Here is a 22,457-nt window from a genome sequence, read left to right as displayed (position 1 = left end):
GGAGCATCCATCTTCTCTGCAGGCAGAGGAAGCCTAGGGGGACAGACAGGGTTTGCAAAGAGTCTGTGATCCATGAACCAGAGATGTTGTGGTGTCCCCAGGCTGGCAGGGACAAAGGAGAGCATGAGAAGTACGCTGGGTGTTTGGTAGAGCAACGGGGCATGCTCCTGGCTGTGGGACGCCCCTCTCCTCCGTGGGGTCCAGGCGGTGAGAAATCCAGCACCGTATATAGGGCTTGGCACCTGGTGCCGCTTCTAGGGAACTTTGCCGGTGGGTTGTGTGGGGTGGAGGGCGAGGAATAGCAATTGCTAGAGGAGAAACACAAAAGAAAAAGCAGAAGGAAGATACCTGCTTGCTGAGTGGAAAAAGTACAGATGGGTGGAGGGAAGGATTAACTTCCAGCTAGCTAAAAGGAAATGCTAAATTAGTCTGTACGTAAACCCTGCTTGTATGCCTATACATATGGAGCCTGCTCGCCTGTCATTTACATCCCAAAGGAGTATTATGTTGCTGATGCCTCAGAGGACCAGGTATTTGTGTGTGTCAGCCACGACAACAACCGTACCAACCTCTACATCTCGGAGGCAGAAGGCCTGAAGTTCTCCCTGTCTTTAGAAAATGTGCTCTACTACAGCCCGGGAGGAGCTGGAAGCGACACTCTGGTCAGGTAATGGGGGACGTGCCTATTTGGTTGCAGTAAATGAGAATATTGGCCAAAGTCGTTGCAGTTTTTGGCTGTGCTTGATCAAAGCATTGCCCTGATGCCTGGGCTTGAGAGTCTCCCGCTCCCCAGACCCAGGGAGGCTGCGATTCACTGATCCCAGCTTTGCATTTCCTCGCAGGTATTTTGCCAACGAGCCTTTTGCGGACTTCCATCGCGTCGAAGGCGTGCGGGGCGTCTACATCGCCACCCTGATCAACGGCTCCTTCAGCGAGGAGAACATGCGCTCCGTCATCACCTTTGACAAGGGGGGCACCTGGGAGCTGCTGCAGCCCCCGGCACAGACGCACTACGGGGAGCAGATAGACTGCGAGGTAGCGTGGGGCAGGAAGGGGCAGGGGAGTGACCGCGGGACAAGCCCCCTGCAAAAGAGGCTGAAATGTCAATCCCACTGCGAGGGAGCCTCTCCTTGCCTTTCCAAGCAGAGAGGGCTGGATGAGGTGGGACATGGGCATGGGTGAGTGCAGGACAAAGGTTTAATGCCGCTGTGTTTTGCTTTCCCAGTTTTCTCAGGGCTGCTCTCTCCACTTGGCCCAGCGCCTGAGCCAGCTGCTTAATTTCCAGCTGCGTAGGATGCCCATTCTCTCCAAGGAGTCGGCACCAGGACTGATCATCGCCACCGGTACCCCTTTCCTTCCGCAACCGCGCAGGGGCTTGGGGCGCGTTGTTGTCAGGACGTGAAGAACTTGGCAGCCTCTAGTTTGTATATGTAGGTTACAAAAATGCAATTAAACTGTACGTTTTGCAGTCCCCGTACAGTAATTACAGCATGTATATTTTACTGCAGCGCAGCGACACGAGAAAGCTTGCCCGCTTTATTCTGATCCTCTTTCCTACCACTATCCACATGGAGGGTTTCTTGAACATACAGAAATTCTTGTTTGTCTCGCTCTTTTACTGAAAAAAAACATTTGCACAGTTTCTTTGAACATGTTTCTAGCCACAGGTTCTTCCCCAGCTGCTTTTGAAACTTGTAACAGTCTTTAAAATATTCGCTTTTGAAAGGTTAGCTTACAGTGTGAAGAATCAGCTCCTCAATCATTGTCATTTTGCTCACAGATAAAATTAGTTTAGAGGTGCCTGGCTTCATGTTAAGCAATTGCTTTGCACTCCTCAAGAAGAATGATTTCTCCTGTTCTCCTAGGCTCCATTGGCAAGAACATGGCAAGGAAAACCAACGTCTATGTCTCAAGCAGTGCCGGAGCAAGGTGGAGAGAGGTAAGGCTGCTCTTTTGCTTGCCAGCTCAGCCAAGGCAGTGCTGCAGCAGGTAGGACGTTGGCAGCAATGTGGATAAGTGACGTGCAGCCTTTGGGCATTAAAGGTGACCTCCACATATGCATCCAAGAGCTGTAGCTGGAAGGTGCTGAACGTCCCTTAAGACCAAGGCTAAAAGGTCTCTAGATGAAGGGTCGGGCGTGGGTTGGCATGGAGACGAGCCTCGTGGTGAAGGCAGTGGGTTCAAATGCAGTAGAGCTCCCTCCTCTATTTCTTTTCTTCAGCTGGCAGGACTTGCCTCTGGCATGGGCATCTGGCCCCTTTCGGACAGGACTGACAGCCAGGACTTTGTGTGTAGGAGTGTCAGGAGAGGCTCTGGCAGATTCCAGAAAAATGGGATGTTGCCCTTGGTTTATGAGGAGTTTGATGCTGTTTACCAAGTGGGTGTTCTGGTCTGCGGCAGTATTTGTGGTCTGCCTGTGCATTCTGCTGCGAGTGTAACATGGTATTTCAACATCTGTGAGCTATTTAATCCCGTGAATTAAACTGCCTCCTTTTCCTCCTGTAAGTGCTGCGCGGTCTGGGTTAACGTCTGGGCAGCTGCAGCAGCGGTGGGGACACGCCACAGGTCTGGATGCTGCCAAAGCCGACCGTGGTTCAGAGGCTGGCCCTAGCTGAGAGCAGGCGCCTCCGAAATTCAGCTGGGGAGTGGCCGTGGGGACCCGCTGTTTCTCCCTGCTGGAGCCTTGCAGCAAGGCAGGAGCGTTCACAGCCAGGAGAGGGTATCCAAAAGCCAGGACTTTCAGGTGCCAAGCTCCCCCGGCTCGCAGGCAGGTTTGCATTGAAGTGCAATTAAAACATGCCAAGGAAGCGTTGACCCACAGTTAACAATGCCGAGCTCCTGACTTATCCAGGCCCTTTGTATCACGAACGAAGGTGCAGAACGACCCAGCAGCGTAGTTCTTCAGCTGGGAAGCAGTAACACAACTCCTTCCTCCCAGCTTTGGCAAGCAGTGGGCTGGAAGGCTCATTGCTCTCCAGATCACTGGTACGGTCTCAAAGCGCAGAAAAGAAACAATGCATTCCATACCCCGTGCAAGAACATCCCCAAGCGCGTTAGCACGTACTGTCAGCAGATTCAGGCACATACAAGCTCTCTGTTTCCATCCTGAGCTGCGCTGGGCTCCCCAGATAGGAAAGCAAAGGTTACTTTGTGTTGGAGCTGGAGGTGAACGTGAAATACAAGTTTCTTTCTACGGGGTGGGTTTTTGCATGCCGTGGCCCCATTTCTCTTTAAGCATTCATAAAACCTTACAGCCTGAAAACCAACGCTTATCTGCGATCTTAGGAAGGCCTCACGGACACAGCAAAGAGTTGCAGGCTGAGGGGGGAGCGACTGACTGTGGCTTCGTGTAATGGCACTTTGTCCGTTAATTCTTTCCCTGCGCACAGCACAGGAGGAGGAGACTCCGGGGCGCAGCGCTGCTCTTAAACACAGCTGTACGCTCACTGAAATTGGGCTGGCTGCTCTTGACAGCAGATGTTGGCCCATAAACACTTGAATCTCTGGCGCCTCCAGATACTTGCCTCAGTCCAGGCGACCCGAAACATTGGTACGGGTCAGGCAGCGTTTCTGACGAAGCATGCTTTCCAGCCAAGCTTGTCCCTTAATTCAGCACAGCTCTGATGCACCCCTCAGCACCTTTTCTCTTCCAGGCACTGTCTGGACCCCACTATTACACCTGGGGGGACCACGGTGGCATTCTTGTGGCCATCGCACAAGGCACCGAGACCGACCAGCTCAAGTAAGTGGCAGAGCAAGAGGACTGGGGCTGGGGCCGGGAGAGAGCGACCTGCAGCAGGCAGGACCTGCGGCGGGCAGCTCTCCCAGTTCTTTTTCTGCAGGTACAGCACAAACGAAGGGGAAACCTGGAAAACATTCACTTTCTCGGAGAAGCCGGTGTTTGTGTATGGCCTGCTTACCGAGCCCGGGGAGAAAAGCACCATATTCACCATCTTTGGCTCGTACAAAGAGAACGGCCACAGCTGGCTGATACTGCAGATCAACACCACTGACGTGCTGGGTAAGGGGGCGGGCCACAGAGCCATCGCCGGTGCTGGGTTGTGCAGGTGGGAGAGCTGTCCTGTCTCCCCACCATGGCTTTACAGGTTACACACTAGTAAGCCCTCGCCTGAAACCAGCTGGTCCCCCCGACGCGCAGCCTGCCCCAGGCACCCCTGTGAGCGCAAGTCAGATCCTGCCACACCATCTCCAGGGGTCTGAGTGAAGAGGGGGTATGGGAGAGGTTTTTGGAAGCCTAAATCAACCTAGAGACCTCAGGCTATACACCGAACTATTTAGTCATCTAAGGCTCTTAGATTCCCGCTGATGAGCATGGGAAATTGGGCGCCTAGATACGAATCGGGCACAGAGGAAACCTTTGTTGCTCTTGCCCTCTGTTCTGTTTTCCAAAAGAGACCCCAGAGGGAAGCCCTCAAGTCTCATCAGCGGCAGACCCTGCTGTCCCAGACATCCCATGGAAGCCAAGGGAGAGAGGGCAACTCCCCGCGGGGCTGCGTTCAGCTGCGGTGCTGCCACCCGTGTTCGGGTGCCCTGTCCCTGGCATCTCACGTCCACGTGGACACAGCTGCTGAGGGCACTTTTGTCCCCTGTGCTCTCCCCACACCCCCTCCTTCCTCACTGAGGGATTTGTTGAAAGGGAAAACGGGAAAAAAAAAACCCCTTCTGAAGACTTGTGCCTATGAATGTTTTATAACCCGTTTCAGCTTTGATTGCGAGGCAGCATTTTAATCAAAGAGCAGTTAAACCCAGCAGAGGAATTTGCTTGACTAAAATTTATAACTGATTCCCTTGACGTTTTGTTAGAAATGGATCTGTTTGGTAACCAGAACAACTTCATTTAAATGAGGCATTGCAAATTCACTGTCACCACGATGGAGCAGCTTGTTGCCTCCTGTCACTGAATGCCGCTGCGCACTCTGAGCTGAAATGCTTTCTGCTTTGCCTTTTCTTTTGGGCCAGGGCTAGAGCCTTGCAATCAGGGGGGAACCGCTTGTTTTGTGCCAGAGGAGGGCGAGTGAGAGGCAAGGGGCAACAGGCGTTATTGTGGTGCATGGGTGGGTGCCAGCGTGCCTCCCCTCACTCTGAGCATCCTGGGTGTTGATGCCATGATGCCACTAGCCACGGCAAGAAGCCAAAGTTAATGCAGCCTCCTTGGAGGCAGAGCGGGTTGCTTGGAGCCTGCGGCTCCCGCCTGGGAGGTCTTTTGCACCTCCTCTGAGAGCAAGGCTCTCTGCACGTCCCCAGAGCGTAGCACGGTGCTGGCGCAGGACACGGTACCACACTTCGCACATCCTTGCCAGGCATGCATCAGCAGCAACGACCAAGGGACACCTGCGGCTGTCTTGCCTTTAAACCCTTGGTCTGGGTTGCAGCAAGGACTGTGCCTTTCTTTACCTCGACCTTGTTGTTTCTCTTAGGGGTGCCTTGCACAGAGAACGACTACAAACTGTGGTCACCCTCCGACGAGCGAGGCAATGAATGCTTACTGGGGCATAAAACTGTTTTCAAAAGGAGGACTCCTCATGCGACCTGTTTCAATGGGGAAGACTTTGACAGGCCTGTCATGGTCTCCAACTGCTCTTGTACAAGGGAAGACTTTGAATGGTAAATAACAATTAATTTCTTTTAGTCTGGATTCTAAGTCTGAGATAAATATCTGTGACCAATTGCTCAAAGTGAACAACATCCAATTTACTTAGCTCTTGGTATCACTGCTTGATTTTATAGCAGAGAGGAAACTAAATAGACTGAAAACATCCTTTCATTAATAACGGGGCATGAGACTTAATGTTTTTAGACCCTTTCAGGAGTCTCTGAAAGGTTCTATAGAAGAGGAAAGTATTGTTAATCCATCACCTTTCACGTGATGGTGGACAATTTCCAATCACATATAGGGATCCTCCACTAAAATGCTTTGTGACCCTTTAGCTGCAGGGATGCAACTGGCCCTGCTATATCTTTTTTATCTGCAGTTTGCACTGTACTGACACTGCACACCTCTCAGGATAAGGAAATACTCTGGCAATCTGATGCAAATGTTTGGGGTTAGTACGTGAAGTGTTTTTTCAGGGACTGGACTTTAGCGGGGCTCACGACCAGACCACTGGAGTGCCCGGTACATGCGGTTAAGGACAGGGGTACAGACTTGCCTGTCCGGTGCCGAGACGGAGACTAGAAAGGAGTCTGGTTTGTAATGAGCAGACTGGGACTAGGGCTGGTGGGATCTGATTCCTGCCTCAGAATCACAGCCCTGGACTCCTTGCAAAGTCAGGCTGACATAACCTCTTCCATGGCATTTTCCAAAAAAGAGATGCAGTATAACTCCGGTTTTACTGATGGGAAAAGCCAAGACACAGACCAGTGACCTAAGCCAGCTAGCAGGAAAGCTGGGGCTTAGAGACAGATTTTAAGGGCATGCTGGCTCCACTGTGCTTTGCGGCCTCACTAACCTAGTCTGCTCAGCCACTTGCAGGATTATTGGCAAAATGTTTGTGAAAGACTGAGGCTGTAAGATATTATTATGCAGCTAAATACTGATAATAATGAATAGACTTCTGAGATACTTTGGGTTCTTAAAACATCTATGCAAAAATAGAGGAGGAGTAATAGTATAGCATGGCTGCATTTTTTCCTTCTCTCCCTTCCCACCTTACATCTTTCTTCTCCTTGCAGCGATTTTGGCTTTAAACTGAGCGACGACTTATCATCAGAAGTTTGTGTCCCTGACCCTGAATTTGCTGGGAAACCGTACGACCCGCCAGTCCCTTGCCCTGTTGGCTCAACTTACAAGAAGACTCGAGGGTATGTGTTGTACCTAGGAGAGGAACCTGATCTTCCAAATGCTGGGATTTATGCTGCTGGTGATTAAAAAAACCCCAAACCACCCCAAAACCCACGCACAAATACCCCATGAGTTGCAGTAAACAAATTACATGTTTGGACGTACATTGCAACCGAGCGCCGCTGCTTATTCTAGCTTCTCGTGATGGTGTGTTAACAGTTTCCATGAAATAAACTGCCTCGATGTATATGTTGCAGCTACCGAAAGATCTCCGGGGACACTTGTGCAGGTGGAGACATCGAGTCGCGGCTCGAAGGGGAGATGGTACCATGCCCGCTAGCTGGTGAGTATGTAGAGAACTGCTGCGGGCACAAGGGCTTCATTCATAAAACCTTCGGCTGGTGCCTGAGGGACCACGCACAGATTCCAAGAGGGCTCTCAGATAAAACCTATGGCACTTGGAGATCCATCATCTCTCCTGTCCAAGGGCCAGAGAGCTTCCGAGGGACTAGCTCAGGAGCAGTTTCAGCTTGTGGTGCAGAGCCTTCTCTGCTCCTGAGTCACAGGAGGCTGAAGCCCTCAGAGCAGGCTGTGGGCAGGAACTCTCTTATCGCAGTCACATCCTTGCTGTAGTGGACTTTAACCCAACCAGAAAGACAAGAGTTAGACAAAAGATACCCCCATCCTGGAGAAACCCTTGGGAAGGTACCGTGCTGAGGCAGGCCTCCATACACACTTGAACGATGGCTGTTTGGGGCCAGACCAGGGCAGACACTGCCCTTTAGTCCTCATGCACGTCCCTGCCAGACTTCACCTCCGTCCTTATTTCCTCCTCTCAAATGTACAAGGCTCTGAAATGGTCTCATGCCTCTGTGCTGCCAGAACCATTTGCATTCTGCTCATTACAGCTTTAATTTAATCTGCCATCACGAGCTGCGTGATCAGCATGCTGCCACGCAGCAGCTCAGGAGCGAGCCTGAGACCGGGGAGAGTCTTGTTTAGGGGATGGGGCGGCTGAGGCAGCGCTGCGGGCAGGGCGAGCCGGGGGCTGTGGCCGAGCAGAGCCACGGGGCTGCAGAGCAGTCAGCCCGGCCAGCGTGAGGTTTCTCTGCATCGTCCTAAGAAATGTTTTTTAGGGTGCAAAACAATGTTCCAGGTGCAAAACGGCCCGGTGAGTGCCTGAGGAAGTGTTCCCTCTGCTGGGACTCGTGCCAACGCTGTGCTTAGTTTTCCTCCTTGTTCAGAGCCTGACACGTTATTATTCACCCCTCTGAGCCCTCTTGAGCTATTTGGAGAGCTGTGTTAGTCACGCTGAGAAGGGCCCTGCTGATTAAAAAAATAAACCTGCAGTCCCCACCGGGCTGGACTTTGAAGTGCTGTGTTCCCAGCGTATTTGCTGATCGTCTTCAGATACGTGTTGGCTCGCGCTATGGTAACACTTTCATGTACAGTATCTGTTACGTATCTCCGTATAATCTCATTAGGGACGCACCGCCAGAGTGAGTTACTGACATCAGCTTTACTCATTAATAGCATTATTAGACTTTACCAGTAGTGTGCTAATGCCCGGGAGACTTTGTCCTGGATGAGGATCCCATTACGCTTGATTCTGCGCAAATTAGAAACAAAACCCACTCTGGGAATTTTACTGTGGTGCCGGTGTCCCTAGGACACACAGGTTTACGTCTATCCTGCTTTTTTAATGAGATTTTTGAGTAACAGGAGATCAGTATTTTGTTTCTAATTGGTGGCACGCTAATGTGGGAAGGAAGGGGTTGTGATGGGTTTTGCCGTCCCTACCTCCCCCTCCGGCTCCTGGAACAAACGCCACCGCAGCGTGTTCCGGGGCACGAGTGTGCACGGGGCTGCATAAGGCTATTAGTGCATTCTCATTAACCTAATCCCACCGAGACAAAGGGCCTTTGCCTCCAGTACGCTGAGGTGCTAAAATGCGCAGTTAGGGGTAAGAAAAAAATACCTGGTATTTTCTTTTTGCTGCTTGAGTAGCCTAAAACAGCCAGAGGCCTCTAAACAAGGCGCTCCCTGTTCTTGCAGAGGAGAATGAGTTCATTCTCTATGCCACCCGCTACTCCATCCACCGCTACGACCTCGCCTCTGGCGTCAGCGAGGAGCTGCCCCTGGCCGGGCTGCGAGGGGCAGTCGCCCTGGACTTCGACTACGACCACAACTGCTTGTACTGGGCCGACGTCACTCTCGACATCATACAGGTGAGCCGGGGAGCGGAGAGGCTGCCGCAGTGCCGGCCGCCGGTGTCATCGCTTCCTTGCACCGGGGGTGGGTGTGGCGTACGCAGCCTGAAATAAAAATCTTTTCCTTGGGTATTCCTCCTCTCTGAGCTGTCTGTTACGGCTTGCCTTGCATGCCTGACCGTGCTCACCTTGAGGGCACGGAAGTTCCTCATGTTTTGTTCTGATATTTTTTTCTCCAGCGTCTTTGCCTCAACAGCAGCTCTGGGCAAGAGATAATCATAAGCACTGGGCTGGATACAGTGGAAGCTTTGGCCTTTGAACCTCTCAGTCAGTTGCTGTACTGGGTCAATGCCGGGATTCCCAAAATCGAGGTACGGCTACACCCACCCATGCTACAAAGAGGTGATTGTGTCGGTGCATCTTTGAGGCAGCCAGGCCCTAAGGTCGGCTGCTGCCCTGAAGTCTCGTTGCCGGTAAGGCATGACTCATTGCTGCCCCTTCTCCCACATGCCACTTTATTAGGTCTAAATACTAACGGCGTATGATAACGTTCAGCCCTGTGTACTTAAACCAAGGTCAGTTTGTGAGGCTGAATCAGGCAGCAGAAATGGCAGGGGGAAAAGCAACATCCTTGCACAATACACACAGCCAGCACGGGGTACAGACAGTGCATTGTATTTATGTCAATAAATACACCAATCTATCCTCTTTTATCAGCTGCTTCACCGTAACTGCTCCCTGTGCCCATAGCAGCTATTTTATTCGGGAGCAGTAATTACCTGCCACGGATTTCACGTAACTTTAATGAGTGCAGTTGCCCTCTGCACTGCCCACAGTAAACACACCCCTCCTGGTTGTTTTTACAACTCTAGGTTGCCAATCCGGATGGAGACCTGCGACTCACTGTCCTCAATTCCTCAATACTTGAACGACCCAGAGCCCTTGCTCTAGTTCCCCGAGACGGGTAAGGAAAGCAAGCATTGCAAGTAGTCAGGTGTCTTGGTATCTAGCCAGGGGAACCGTGCTGGTACAGCCCCATCTTCACCACTGCGCTCGTAAGAGGCAAACACGAGGGAGCGTGCTGCACAGAGCGCTTTGCGAGGCTCGGCCCCAAAGGGCTCAGTGCGGGAACGGGAGCGGCGGGCGGTGCCACGGGGTACAGCTCTCGGTCCTGCCCCGTGGAGCCCACTCTTGCCATCATGTGCCCAACTAAGGCGCCAGCTGCCTTGGAGCGGAGATCACACGCTGCTTTTTTTGTCCGACTGAACTACTGTTTTCCTACCCATACGTATCCACTAGTAAAGAACTTTTCCTGCCAGTAAAACTGGTCTGGTCAGTAGGGAAACCTGCAACAGTGCGTGAGAAACTAAGCTGCGCTCAAATTCGAAAGCCAAATACAAGTTCTGTCTTTCTGAGGATGGTTTTGCCGCAGCTGCTGCGCTGCAAATGTAGCACTGACAAACCTCAGCTGCCTTTTGTCATATGCACTAAAGCAAAGCAGTTCAATGCAAGGTAACCTACAGCTGCACTCCAGAACCTGCAGCTAAATAATGCTCTCTGCTGCTTGTAGGTTTGCTCATTAGAATTACAAAGAGCTCCCTTTCCAAAGGCCTGTCTTGCAAGAGGTGTAGAATGTAAAGTATTCAAACCTCTGCTTCATAACTTTTTTCCTTTTGATGAGCTGTTTTGTTATTATTTTGAGTAACCTTTCTGTTGGGTGTCAGGTTGATGTTCTGGACAGACTGGGGAGATTCCAGAGCTGGCATTTACAGAAGCGACATGGACGGGTCGTCGGCTGGGTGCATCGTTTCGGAGGGTGTGTGGTGGCCAAATGGCATTTCTGTGGATGACCACTGGATCTACTGGACCGAAGCCTACATGGACAGGATTGAGAGGGTTGATTTCAACGGGCTGCAGAGATCCGTGATCCTGGACAGCCTCCCTCACCCCTATGCTATTGCTGTGTTTAAGGTATGTATGCGGCGGCTTGTTTCCCATCAGTATGCATTTCCATGGCATACACGCTCAGAGGTTGTTGCACGTATGGGGCAGGCTGTGAAAGAGCATTGAGCTCGCTGGATTCAGAGCGTAGGAGCTGGTGCGGTACTTGCTCTATTTCTGCTCCTGGCACATTCCCACATTCCCCTGAAATGAGCAGGCAGGTGCACTTGAAACTGGGACCAACATCCAAGAGACTTGCAGCTTTCCCAGGCAGCTGCACTGCACCATCTTCCCCAGACTGTTTGCCACTCAGCAGATGTGATTGCGGCTTCCATTCTTGCTCAAATCCCATCTCAGGCCTTCATCATCTTCCTCCCCTTGGGTTGGGGAGTCTTTGCGCTCTCGATTGCCCCATGCATCCAGGAAGTTAGGGTGCCTTAGTGCAGGTGACCACTGACAAGCGCGCCCTAGAAGCAGTGCTCCTCGCGCTAAGAGCAAAGCCTGTGTTTCAGAATGAAATCTACTGGAACGACTGGTCACAGCTGAGTATTTTCAGAGCATCCAAAAACAGCGGCTCAAGAATGGAGATCTTGGTCGGCCGATTAAATGGGATCATGGATATGAAAATCTTCTACAGAGGAAAGACAACAGGTAATCGCATGAGCATGCAGGTGATCTTTCCTGCTCTTTAGAAATGTGTTCGTCCCCCATTTCCACAGGTTCCCAGGCCACCGGGCCACCCCAGCTCACATTTCATGACTATATCCCCATTCCTGCAGGGTTTGAAGCGCCCGGGTGCTGTCATAAGGACTGTGTTTCCTGAACGGTGCACGCGGCTCCTCAGCTGCCATGAGATACACTCCCCATCAGGGAGAGAGCCCATAGGGCACTCGGCTGTGGTGGTACCGCATAGTTTAGGTCACAGACCATGGCCTATTCATGCAAAGTGCTGATGGGCCAAAAAAGTAGGGTCTGAGGGCTGCACCAGCTTTGTCCTCCACTTAGTCATCTGTCTGGTCTGCGATAAGGTAGTGGTGGCCTCTGCATGATGAATGCGCTGAAGGGATTGGCTTCATTTTCAGAGGGGTGTAAAGTCCTCAAAGGGCTTCACCAGTCCACAGCCTGCAAGATCCTGGGAGGACCTTTAAGGCCCTTGATCTCCCTGGAGCAGATGGCCCTGTGCATTTCTAAGCCCAGCCTCAGCACTCAGTCCTGCAGAGCTGGCTGCTTACAGGGGCCTGAATCCAAAGCCTGGGATGGTGGGTGAAATTGGGCTTCCCATGGTGTCTCCAGCCCTCTGTCCTGACAGCATCTCCTTCCTCGTCCTCTTTCTGCCAGGGGAGAATGCCTGCATCGCCAAGCCCTGCAGCCTGCTCTGCCTGCCCAAGTCCAACAACGGCAAGAGCTGCAAGTGCCCCGAGGGGGTGTCCAGTACCGTGCTGCCCACAGGGGAGGTGAAGTGCGACTGTCCTCATGGCTACATCATGAAGAACACCACTTGCATAAAGGAAGGTAAAAGCACGCTCTGTTCTTGCTGCTGCTTTATGTTGAGAGGAGGTTTCTCCCGTTGGGAGAGGTCAGCACGACCTTTCCACCGCCCTTTGGGTGAGGAGCACAGCCTGTCTTCTGAAAGCGCAGCATCGTGCCTCATGCCAGCTTGTTTTTGTTTTCCCTTTTGCACCAGAAAACACGTGTCTGCCGAACCAGTACAGATGCTTCAATGGGAACTGCATAAACAGCATTTGGCAATGTGACAATGATAATGACTGTGGGGACATGAGCGATGAGAAGAACTGCCGTAAGTGTCCTGCGGCGGCATTTGCCTGTGCAAATTTAGATGCCTGCTGTGTTGGCATTGCACCGGAGCCAATGGTCTATGCTCCCTTCGTAGTCATAGAGAGCAAGGGCTGTTCTGGGGTGCAACTCATCTCCTCCTTTCGGAGGACTCCACCGACACCAGTCGGGTGAGCTGTGTTCTGCAACGGCCGTTATTTCCCCCTTGACCAGCTCAGGTGTAAATGTCTAAAATTCAGTGAGGCTGATGCCAGCTTTCGTGTGAGGATGTGTGTTTGTCTCTTGCAGTAATTGTCTTCTGAGGCTAATTGAGGTCACAGCCAATACCGAGGAAAAGAGTGCAGATAGAAAATGACTTTCTGTCTTCACCGTGTGGACATGGGCCTCTTGTTGAGCTAATAAAGCGAGTTCACACATTAAAGGTGGAGGTCAGCTTTTCAAGTAAAATTAGGGACCACCAATGCATGCAGGAGGGGCAGATGTTCCCCAGCTTTGCAGAGACTAAAGGATTTGGATTAGTGCACTGTGGAAAAAGGGCCAGGTTTAAAGTTCAGAATTGGTGGAGGACCCTGTGTTCCTGGAGAGATGCTGTTTATGCCCCTTTTGTACTGATAAGGAGCTTATTTTCTTGCCAACATTGAGATACCAGTCAGCAGAGTCCAAGCAAGTTTGAGTTCATTGCCTGGCTCCAGCTGAGGGAAAGCCTCTGCGGATACCCATTCCTCTGCAGGGGCTCACCAGGGGGTCACCTGTTTGGCACAGGGATGCTGCCTTGGATAGCAAGGCTCATGCCCAGCTTTTCCCCTCCTTTGGCTGCCATCCCATCACCCGTGGTTTCAAGGCCCTTTGTGGGGAGCAGGCAGCTCTACAGCCTCGGCTTTCTTGCTCCCTGGCTGGGAGACACTGCCCCTGCCTTGCGAGCGGACATGATGGTGGCAGGAGCTTCAGTCCTGATCCCCAGACAGACAGCTAACCCCTTTCTGCTTTGCTTTACGTGGAGAGCCTGATAATGACATTAAAATGCAGTAACAGTAACTCAGGCTGCATTAAGCAAAGCTCGCAAGATGCTGTCCCTCTCCCTTAACTTCCCTGCACTGAGTACACGCACTCTGGCTGCAGAAACCACTTTCTAACCACCACCTTAACCTCCTTCTCCTCCTCCTCTCCCTCCCTGCTGCATTAGCCACCACCGTGTGTGATGCTGAGACCCAGTTCCGCTGCCAGGGCTCGGGGACCTGCATCCCACTGTCCTACAAGTGCGACCTAGAGGATGACTGTGGGGATAACAGCGATGAAAGCCACTGCGGTGAGTGCTGTCACTCAGACCTCCTTCCCTGTCCCTGTGCAAGGCTGGAAAACCCGGCAGGGTTTTGAGGCAGGGCGCTACTCATAGATGCTGTAGGCGGAGGCAGTGCTTCACCAGACCCCGCTGTTTATCCTGGCTAACAGCTGCCCTCCCATCGTGTACTGGGAAACGGGGGACAGGAGAAGAGAGCAAGGCCATGCGCCGGTTCTCCCCCTCGCTGTGGTCTGGCAGGGAGTCTTCTGTGCTGTTATCATCCAGCTCTCCCGCTCTGCTCCTTGTGTACTCCTGTGACCAGAAGCCAAATATTAGGCAGAGATTACAAGCTGACCTTGGGCAGCTGCCCAGCAAGCGCACTGGAGGTGTGGGTTGCTCAGTGTTGCCACGTTCGTGGCCATCCACCTCCAGCTTAGCCATTCGGAGCGGTGGGGTGCTGAGTGGAAGGGCAGAAGGGACTGATAAACAGCAAGGTGTAGCTCTTGGTCGTTTAGGGCTAGGGACGAGGCAGGAAAACATGCTTTCAAGATGAGTCTGCTTTGCAGGACTGTGTAGTCTGTCACCTCTGAGATATCGGCCTCCTCACCTCAGCCAATAGCCCCTGTAAAGCTTTCCTCCTCCTCTCCCCTTGCCTGACAACATCTGAACCGTGTGTGCTTGTTCGCAGAGGCTCACCAGTGTAGAAACGACGAATTCAGCTGCCGTTCAGGGATGTGCATTCGTCTCTCCTGGATGTGTGATGGTGATAACGATTGCAGGGACTGGTCTGATGAAGCAAACTGCACCGGTAAGCACTTTGACGTGATCAATAACATTCTGCTGCAACCACTATTACAGCCTGAGGTGCTGTAAGACATTGGCCAACCTTATGCCTCAGTTTCCCTGCTTGGTAGCTGAGCCACCCAGCAGGGCAGCCGGGCAGCCTGCAGCTCAGCTTGGGGTGATGTAGTGCTCCAAAAGCAAAGGGTTTCTTTCCTCCAGTGAGCCCTAAGGGGCTCACTGTAAATTTGTTGACAGCTTTGCAATGCTCGCACAGTGATCCAGCTTTGCTTTTTAATTGCAAGGTTGCACTGACGGGCGTGCATTGCTGCACTGGCCACAGGGCTGTCTGCCTTCTGCACACCAGCCGGCAGTGGCCATGCCTTTGAAGCTCTATTGAAAGGGGGCGTGGGTCTGTGGCTGCCAGGCAGCTAAAGGATGCTTCTGTGCAAAAAGGGCTCCCTTGTTGCACGGAGGCAGCGAACAGGACAGTGTGTGCTGATCACATTTCACAGCTTGAACTCTGACCGTTTTCTTGCTACTAAATAGGTTGCAGAAAACAGGCGTGTTCTTTGCAGCTTCTCCACAATTAATTGGTCTGAAGGAGAGGCAGATTTAGTTTGGAAAGTGGCTCCTTTTCTAGCAGCCTCCCTTTGCTCCATGGGTTTGGAAATCTAAAGAGGGTGTCGTGACTAAGGAGCCATACATGGAAGATCTGCTCTTGTTTTTCTTACCACTCATATTGATGCAACCTGGTTGCCAGAAATAGTGTTGTTCCTAGTTTGCGCTTCTTGTGCAGCAAGTCCTACACCTGTGAGCGTCATTCTCTATTTGCAGTTGAAAGTCACAATACTCAGTCTTCAGCATCACAGTATAAAACTGATGTCCCTCAATAGTATCCTAAATTTAACACCCAGATAGAGCCCTTTCCTCATTCATAAAGCCAATAGATAACAATGTATTGGTCTTTTACTTTAAAAAAAACCCTGACAAACAAAAAACCAAGAACCAACCAAGTCAAAAATCTAGTATTTGCATGACAAGAGAGCTCTGAGAGTAGGCAGCGCTTCGGTCCATCAGCGAAAAGCACGAGCGCATGCTTGTAAAGCAATACATGGGAAATTTCAAGGTAAAAGCAGTGGTTTTCACGCCACGTGGCTGAAATCAGCCCATCAGAGCAGACAGGCTGATGGGGCCGGGGGAGCCCCTGGGGATACCGGCAGTGGCCGTGCTCCAGCTGCAGCCCCAGAGCTGCTGGGACACACAGCAGGGCTAGCTGCTGTCGTGCAGCTCCGGCACAAGGATCTAGGAGATCCCTTTCAGGCCTGCGAGCCCCTGTGTGCTCACCCCCTGTGGCATTTGCCGTGCCTCGAGCGTATGGAGTTTATAGCGTGGGATCCTGGTCGTTAGTATTCCGAGTGCATGGCTAGGTAAGAAAGTTTAATTTATATTGGTATCACTTATCTCTCATATGAGTTTCTCCGGAGAGAATTACTACAGGAAAGGAACTACCTCAGAAAGCGTATCGTGTGTGTAAAGTCTAAAGCTGAAATTATCTAAGAGGATCACAATTATTTGAGAAACATTTCATCTGACTCCACTGGCTGCAATTATTGCTCTTATCTAAAATAATTACATTTCACACTGAAAACCTAATAGAATATTACTGCCGCAAGATTGTAGTATTTTGAAATATCTGCAAGTGCACGTCACTCGCTAACCTAAAATTCAGTAGCATGCAATTTAATTAAGTTGAACATTGCTTTTCTTCTCAATAACAGCGAGTGCTCTCCTGGTTGAAGAGCAGTATTTGGCTCTAAAGTGACAGCATAGCCTAGGCTTCAACCAAGATACCCCACAGGCAGATATTTTCGTGACAGGAGCCTAAGGAAAGCCTAAGGGTGCTACTGCATGGGAAGCGCAAGAACAACTGTGTTTCTAATTTGCTTTGGCCACGCGGAAGAGCCTTGCCTGCCTTAATTAAAGGCTACCTCTAGGTCTGTCCTGCCCTGCGTGGGGGACCCTGCTGTTCCAGCAAGGCTTGCTTGCTCACTGTGATGCTTCTTGCCATCTCTGGCAAGATGCCACCAGCGTCACCTTTGCCCACACACGCCAAGGACCGAGACCAAAGGCAAAGAGGCTCCTGGCTTTGGGAGAGCTTTAGGAGGGCTCACTAGCCTCCAAAAAGCCATCCCTGGGGCACAGCAGGCGGTGAGCAAGTATGGCACGGAGAGAAAAAGACCAGAGAGAACCTGGACTCCTGGCAATCTCTTGCCTGGGGCCCAGGGGGTGATCTTCTGTGTTCTGGAGCTGCGCTCAGCGCTGGGACCCGCCACGGCATAAAGTCCTGGTGCAGGCAGAAGGGGCAAGGGTGTGTGGCCCGACTCAATGCGTGGTGCAGCTTGTCGGGGAGGCGGCAGCACCCCGTGCTCAGGTGGTCCTCCCGGCTCTGGTTTCAGCAGTATATCACACCTGCGAGGCCTCCAGCTTCCAGTGCCAGAACAGCCATTGCATCCCACAGCGCTGGGCCTGCGACGGCGACGCCGACTGCCAGGACGGCTCCGACGAGGACCCCGCAAACTGCGGTAACGCACACCGGGTGCAGAAGGGACTGCCACGGGGCGGGAGGGGCTTCTACAAACTCGCTGAGATAAACCTGCAGCAAACTCAGGGGGATGATACCCGTCCCTCCAAAAGCAGGCAGACACAGGGAGAAGGCAACTGGGGCTGTGCCGTGGCTTTTTGCGGCTAACTAAAGGCAGCTTTAAAAAACCCACACAACATCCCCCCAATTCTGAATTTCAGAAAAAAAGTGCAACGGCTTCCAGTGCCCAAATGGCACTTGCATCCCAACCAGCAAACACTGCGACGGCATCAACGACTGCTCCGATGGCTCGGATGAGCAGCATTGTGGTGAGTACTGGGGCTGCGGGGAGCTGGCAGGGCCTTGGCAGCAGGGGCTTACAGCCTTCATGGTCTACCAGAGCCTGTCTCGCTGGGAGAAAAGCCGTGGTGAGATAATGGGAAAGCCTTAGTTAGCATTCACGAGGCCGCAGAGAAATCAGCTGGTCTACGAGTGTCAGCAAAAGGCGCAGTAGGCAGGGTTGTGGTGGACAGGGAGGGCATGCTGTCAGGAGCGGTATTCAGCGAGGTGACCAAGCCCTTCCTGACGCCTGTGCCAACCTGCTTGCACCCCGACGTGTTGCTGGGTGAGGACAGCCCATGCAGGGACAGAGCTCGAACAATTTGTCTTGGAAACTTTCTGTAACTTCCTGAAATCTGGCCGTTGCGCTCAGGTCTGTGCAGATCACAGACATTCCTGCTGCCAAGGACAGCAGAGGTGCCATCCCCTCCTCTCCTGACCTCCCATTTCTCCAGAACCCCTCTGCACCCGCTACATGGATTTCGTGTGCAAGAACCGGCAGCAGTGCTTGTTCCACTCCATGGTATGCGATGGCATCATCCAGTGTCGAGATGGATCAGATGAAGATGCCAACTATGCTGGCTGCTGTAAGTGTGATATTGTGCATCTTTGCAAAAGGAGGGTTGGATAGAGAATAAAACATGGAGAAGGGACTGCATTCCCCAGGGTACCAAAAAGCTGCCAGATCTCCTAAGGGGTGGCTCTGGACTGTAATGCTCTCCTTGTAAGTCTATGATTGCCTCTGAGCGTGCTCCTTACTTCCTCCTCAATGACGAGCTTCCCTTAAGCCCTTGGTCTTTACATTAAACCTCTGCTGTCTCTCTGTGCCGCTCCTGCAGCCCAGGACCCTGAGTTCCACCGGACCTGCGACCAGTTCAGCTTCCAGTGCCAGAATGGCGTGTGCATCAGCCTGGTGTGGAAGTGCGATGGGATGGATGACTGTGGCGATTATTCTGACGAAGCAAACTGTGGTGAGCAGTACCTCAGGGTCTCTCGTCACCGCAGTTTTTCAGGAGAATTTCAGGAGCATAGAGCACTGGCTTTTTCATGTTTTAAATATGCACTAATGTGTATGTGCATATATATGTGTGTAGCATTCCACATGCGTATTGCAGGGTGTCCTACAGGGACAGCAGTATAATTTTCCTCATATTCAGGTAGGTAAACTGAAGCACACTGAAAATCCAATATGGCTGGCACATCCTGTGCTTGACTAAGTCATATGTGACCATATTTACTCCACAGATTCCCAGCCTAAAGCAGGCAGTTCTCAGCCAAACTCAATATTTACCACTGTTCCCTGGGTAGCTGTAGGAGCTGTACAAAGCCAGACGAAGCAGCCGCGTCTTCATTTCAGAGTTGCAGGGTTTGCTTCTCCATTTCTGCCATGCTCTGTCTGAATTTTGCTGTCAGCTTGGGTTCTCAGATCATAGGTGGTGTCTGGCCATGAAGCACCCAGCACGCAGATATAATAGTGGTGGCAACAGGCTAGTGAGGGCTGTAAGGAATGGGGACGCTAGAGATGAAGAGAAAGGACCCTGCCTGTACTGCTTGGGGGAATAGACAGGATGATGCTCTCTGGACCAGCCGTAGCCTGGCCTGAGATGCTCCCACACCGCAGCTGTGCTGAGCACTGGTGACATAATGCTGAGACTCACGGCACTCTCCTCTTGTCAGAAAATCCGACAGAGGCCCCGAACTGCTCCCGGTACTACCAGTTCCAGTGTGGGAACGGGCACTGCATCCCGAAGCGGTGGAAGTGCGACGAGGAGAACGACTGTGGTGACTGGTCCGATGAGAAGGAGTGTGAGGGTGAGGGCACACGGCGCTCTGCTCTGCTCGCAGGAGCCCTGGCCTGGGCTGTGGCATGCTGAAGGACCGCTCTCGGCATCAGCTGCCTTCTCACAGCGCTGCTTAGGACAGCCTGCACCAGCCCCCGGGGCTCCAAAACCCCCCCACGAATGGGCTGTGTGTGCACGCTCATGCATCTTTTTACTCTGTGTTTTTGGAAATCCTGATTAGGAGCTGTGCAGATACAATACAGATGAAAACATTGGGCTTGTAATGCCTTGCCTGCTCCCCACTTCCCTCCACTGATAGTGGCTTTCAGCCTGCTGGGAACAGGCACAGCTTACAGCCCGTACGCACGAGCGGGCCTCTCAGATCAGCTCTGAATGGTGTGTTTTTAGGTTCTCCGGTTCATCCCATTACTACATCGATCCCACCGACATGTTTACCTAATCACTTCCGTTGCAACAGCGGCGCCTGCATCATGAACAGCTGGGTCTGCGATGGATACAAGGACTGCAGTGACGGCTCTGATGAGGAGGCCTGCCCTACTTCACGTAAGCTTTTCTCTTCCTCAACCTTTCCTTTTTCTGTAGGATCACATCTGCAAGGACTCTTGGCCTTTCAGACTCTGAGCCTTGCCAGATTACAGCGTTAAATTCACACTGCGGTGTAAAAGCCCACCTCTCTTCTCTCCCTGGGGTCGGACCTCCTGCCACCAGCTGGGACACCACTCCAGCCCTGCAGGCAGCATGAACTGCTTTCACAGCAGGTCCCTGCTCAGGTGCCGTCATGTCTTAGACCGTGTAGGGGCACGAAGAGTGGGGCTGCAGGGTGGGTTTCCAACTCACCTACACTGGAGGTAAAAGAGGGCTGTTTCTCACTGTGATCCTTGCTGAGGCCTGCCGAGCTCTGAGCTGGTGCAGGACATCCCCTGCAAACCAGCTGCTTCTCCAGCCCTCTGCAGTCAGGAGAGAGGATGGCTTAGGCATCATCCCAACAGAAGCCATTTACCTGCTAGACGGGGAGAGATTGCCATCTAGTGGAGTCGGGACCTGGGGACAGGTTTTGGTCCCTCCCGGTGGCAGCAGCAGCCTGGCCGTGCTTTGGGCGGTTCCCTCACTCGCTGCTGTGTGCAGGACCCAACGTGACGGCCACCTCCCCGGCACCCTCGGGACGCTGCAGCAGGTTCAAGTTCGAGTGCCAGCAGCTGCACAAGTGCATCCCCAACTGGAAGCGGTGCGATGGCCTGCGGGACTGCCAGGACGGCACGGATGAGAGGAACTGCCGTAAGTGCGGGGCAGGGAGATCACCGTGTGTGATCGTGCCAGAAGACGATGCAGCCAGAACGAGGTAGTCCTATGACTAACACACTCTGGCTGGGCTCCATCCCTGACATGCAGCCACCCCAGTATCATGCCTGCTTTTGAACTGGCACTGCAAACAGCCCAGTGCTGGCGAGGGAACATCTGTGCCTTGAGTCCTGAAACTCTTCTGCCTCTTTCAGCTACTCACAGCACCCTGTCATGTCCTAATGGTTATAAATGCGAGGACGGAGAGGCCTGCATTATGGTGACAGAGCGGTGTGATGGATATCTGGATTGCTCAGACAGCAGCGATGAAAGGAACTGTACTGGTAAGCAGCAGCCCTCTCCCATTTCTCATGCCCTGCTCCATGCTAGCACGCAGAGGGGCCCTCCTGGATATGTGACCTTTCATTCACAACACCCTAGACATATCTGCCTCTGTTCAGTTGTCCAAGGTACCTCTCCTCACCCATTTATAACCAGTAGGGACAAACTTTCCAGCCTGTTTCTACGCTGATAATTTGTCTTCCAGCAGCCTCAGACGCAGAAAACCAACTTCAGGATGGGTAGGAGCAAAGCTGTCTATTTTACATGGCCCACAGGTGAAGCAATAGTCTCTGGCTCTGTCCTGCTTTGCAAGGTGACCTGGGAGCCATGGCACGTGCCCCGCTACCATCACTGGTCCTCCCACACTGGCCTTTGGTGGCCCCGCAGAGGCAGGCGGGACGCACGCCGCAGCCCCCTGGGCAGATAACAGCAATCAATTGCTGTCTGGCCAGCCATGAGATTCAGCCGCTTTCCTGCTGAGCTGCTTGGGGGTTTGAGCATCAACCAGGTTTTAGTTCTTTAATTAAATATTGATTGGGAGAGGCTGGTAGGTTCAGGGAAGGAGCTGCAGAGATTCGTGGCTTGGCTGCTATGCCAAGGAGAAACCATCTCTTTTCCCTCAGATTGCTTGTCTTGCCATGCCTGTCTGCGGACCCACGTGCCTGCTGGGTTTCATTTCCAGTTGGTTAGGGGAAGCAAAGCAGCAGCAGTTTGGCTCCACTCCGCTTGGTTTCTGTACAGCACTAGGAATGAAGCTGAGCACGTGGAGCAGGGCCAGGCCACAGTGCTTGGATGTGGGTGCCAACATGTGGTCACTGGAGGGAGAGAGCCGGGAACAGCCTAGTGGGAGCAGGGCATGGATTTGGGCCATTTCAGATAAGCACCTCCAGTCCCCACCACTGCCGGCACTGGATTTCACAGTGCTGTTATCCTCTAAATGCTTCTCCCGAGATCAGGTTGCAATTCAGCCACAGAGCTTGTGTCAAGGCAATCGCCAGATTCCTGCCTTAATTACCAGCCCTCACTTGGGTCCTTCGGCTGAACATGAGCTGTGATAAGGAAAACCACACAAGAAAAGCCTTGGATGGCTTACAGTGGCAGCACGGATTCATCGCATGAGTAGAAGAGTGACTTAGCTTGCACTGATCAGTTTGCACTCATACACTTCCAAAATGATGTTGAAGAGTATTTCATCAACAGCCACGCTTTATCTTTCCTTGGGGGAAAGGGGATGCTCGCATGATGCAGCATAAAGACAACCAAGACATTCTGGGGAGAACTAAGAGCACCAGGGGTATGTTCCTGC

The 22,457-nt window shown here is 52.3% G+C and overlaps 1 protein-coding gene across 2 annotated transcripts in view; it reads left to right on the top strand.

The window, feature by feature from the left end:
• SORL1 (sortilin related receptor 1) overlaps positions 1 to 22,457 on the top strand; it is a 53,305-nt gene that overhangs the window by 16,152 nt on the left and 14,696 nt on the right. The window contains exons 8-33 of one of the 2 annotated variants that reach the window (XM_064471034.1): positions 498 to 667; positions 843 to 1,035; positions 1,226 to 1,343; positions 1,866 to 1,939; positions 3,654 to 3,742; positions 3,843 to 4,021; positions 5,439 to 5,625; positions 6,694 to 6,822; positions 7,060 to 7,145; positions 8,858 to 9,030; positions 9,252 to 9,383; positions 9,885 to 9,976; positions 10,737 to 10,983; positions 11,466 to 11,604; positions 12,292 to 12,465; positions 12,638 to 12,751; positions 13,931 to 14,053; positions 14,715 to 14,834; positions 17,269 to 17,391; positions 17,612 to 17,719; positions 18,185 to 18,316; positions 18,569 to 18,700; positions 19,407 to 19,541; positions 19,919 to 20,074; positions 20,657 to 20,806; positions 21,025 to 21,153. In XM_064471034.1, the coding sequence (XP_064327104.1) occupies positions 498 to 667; positions 843 to 1,035; positions 1,226 to 1,343; positions 1,866 to 1,939; positions 3,654 to 3,742; positions 3,843 to 4,021; positions 5,439 to 5,625; positions 6,694 to 6,822; positions 7,060 to 7,145; positions 8,858 to 9,030; positions 9,252 to 9,383; positions 9,885 to 9,976; positions 10,737 to 10,983; positions 11,466 to 11,604; positions 12,292 to 12,465; positions 12,638 to 12,751; positions 13,931 to 14,053; positions 14,715 to 14,834; positions 17,269 to 17,391; positions 17,612 to 17,719; positions 18,185 to 18,316; positions 18,569 to 18,700; positions 19,407 to 19,541; positions 19,919 to 20,074; positions 20,657 to 20,806; positions 21,025 to 21,153 (3,604 nt within the window). Of the gene's footprint in view, positions 1 to 497; positions 668 to 842; positions 1,036 to 1,225; positions 1,344 to 1,865; positions 1,940 to 3,653; positions 3,743 to 3,842; positions 4,022 to 5,438; positions 5,626 to 6,693; positions 6,823 to 7,059; positions 7,146 to 8,857; positions 9,031 to 9,251; positions 9,384 to 9,884; positions 9,977 to 10,736; positions 10,984 to 11,465; positions 11,605 to 12,291; positions 12,466 to 12,637; positions 12,752 to 13,930; positions 14,054 to 14,714; positions 14,835 to 17,265; positions 17,392 to 17,611; positions 17,720 to 18,184; positions 18,317 to 18,568; positions 18,701 to 19,406; positions 19,542 to 19,918; positions 20,075 to 20,656; positions 20,807 to 21,024; positions 21,154 to 22,457 lie in introns of both variants that reach the window. The other variant, XM_064471033.1, reaches the window with a different exon arrangement.

This window comes from Phalacrocorax carbo, chromosome 21 (assembly GCF_963921805.1).
Source record: "Phalacrocorax carbo chromosome 21, bPhaCar2.1, whole genome shotgun sequence".
NCBI lineage: Eukaryota > Metazoa > Chordata > Aves > Suliformes > Phalacrocoracidae > Phalacrocorax > Phalacrocorax carbo.
Note: the sequence above shows the minus strand (reverse complement) of the source record. Positions and strands in the feature narration are given on the sequence as shown.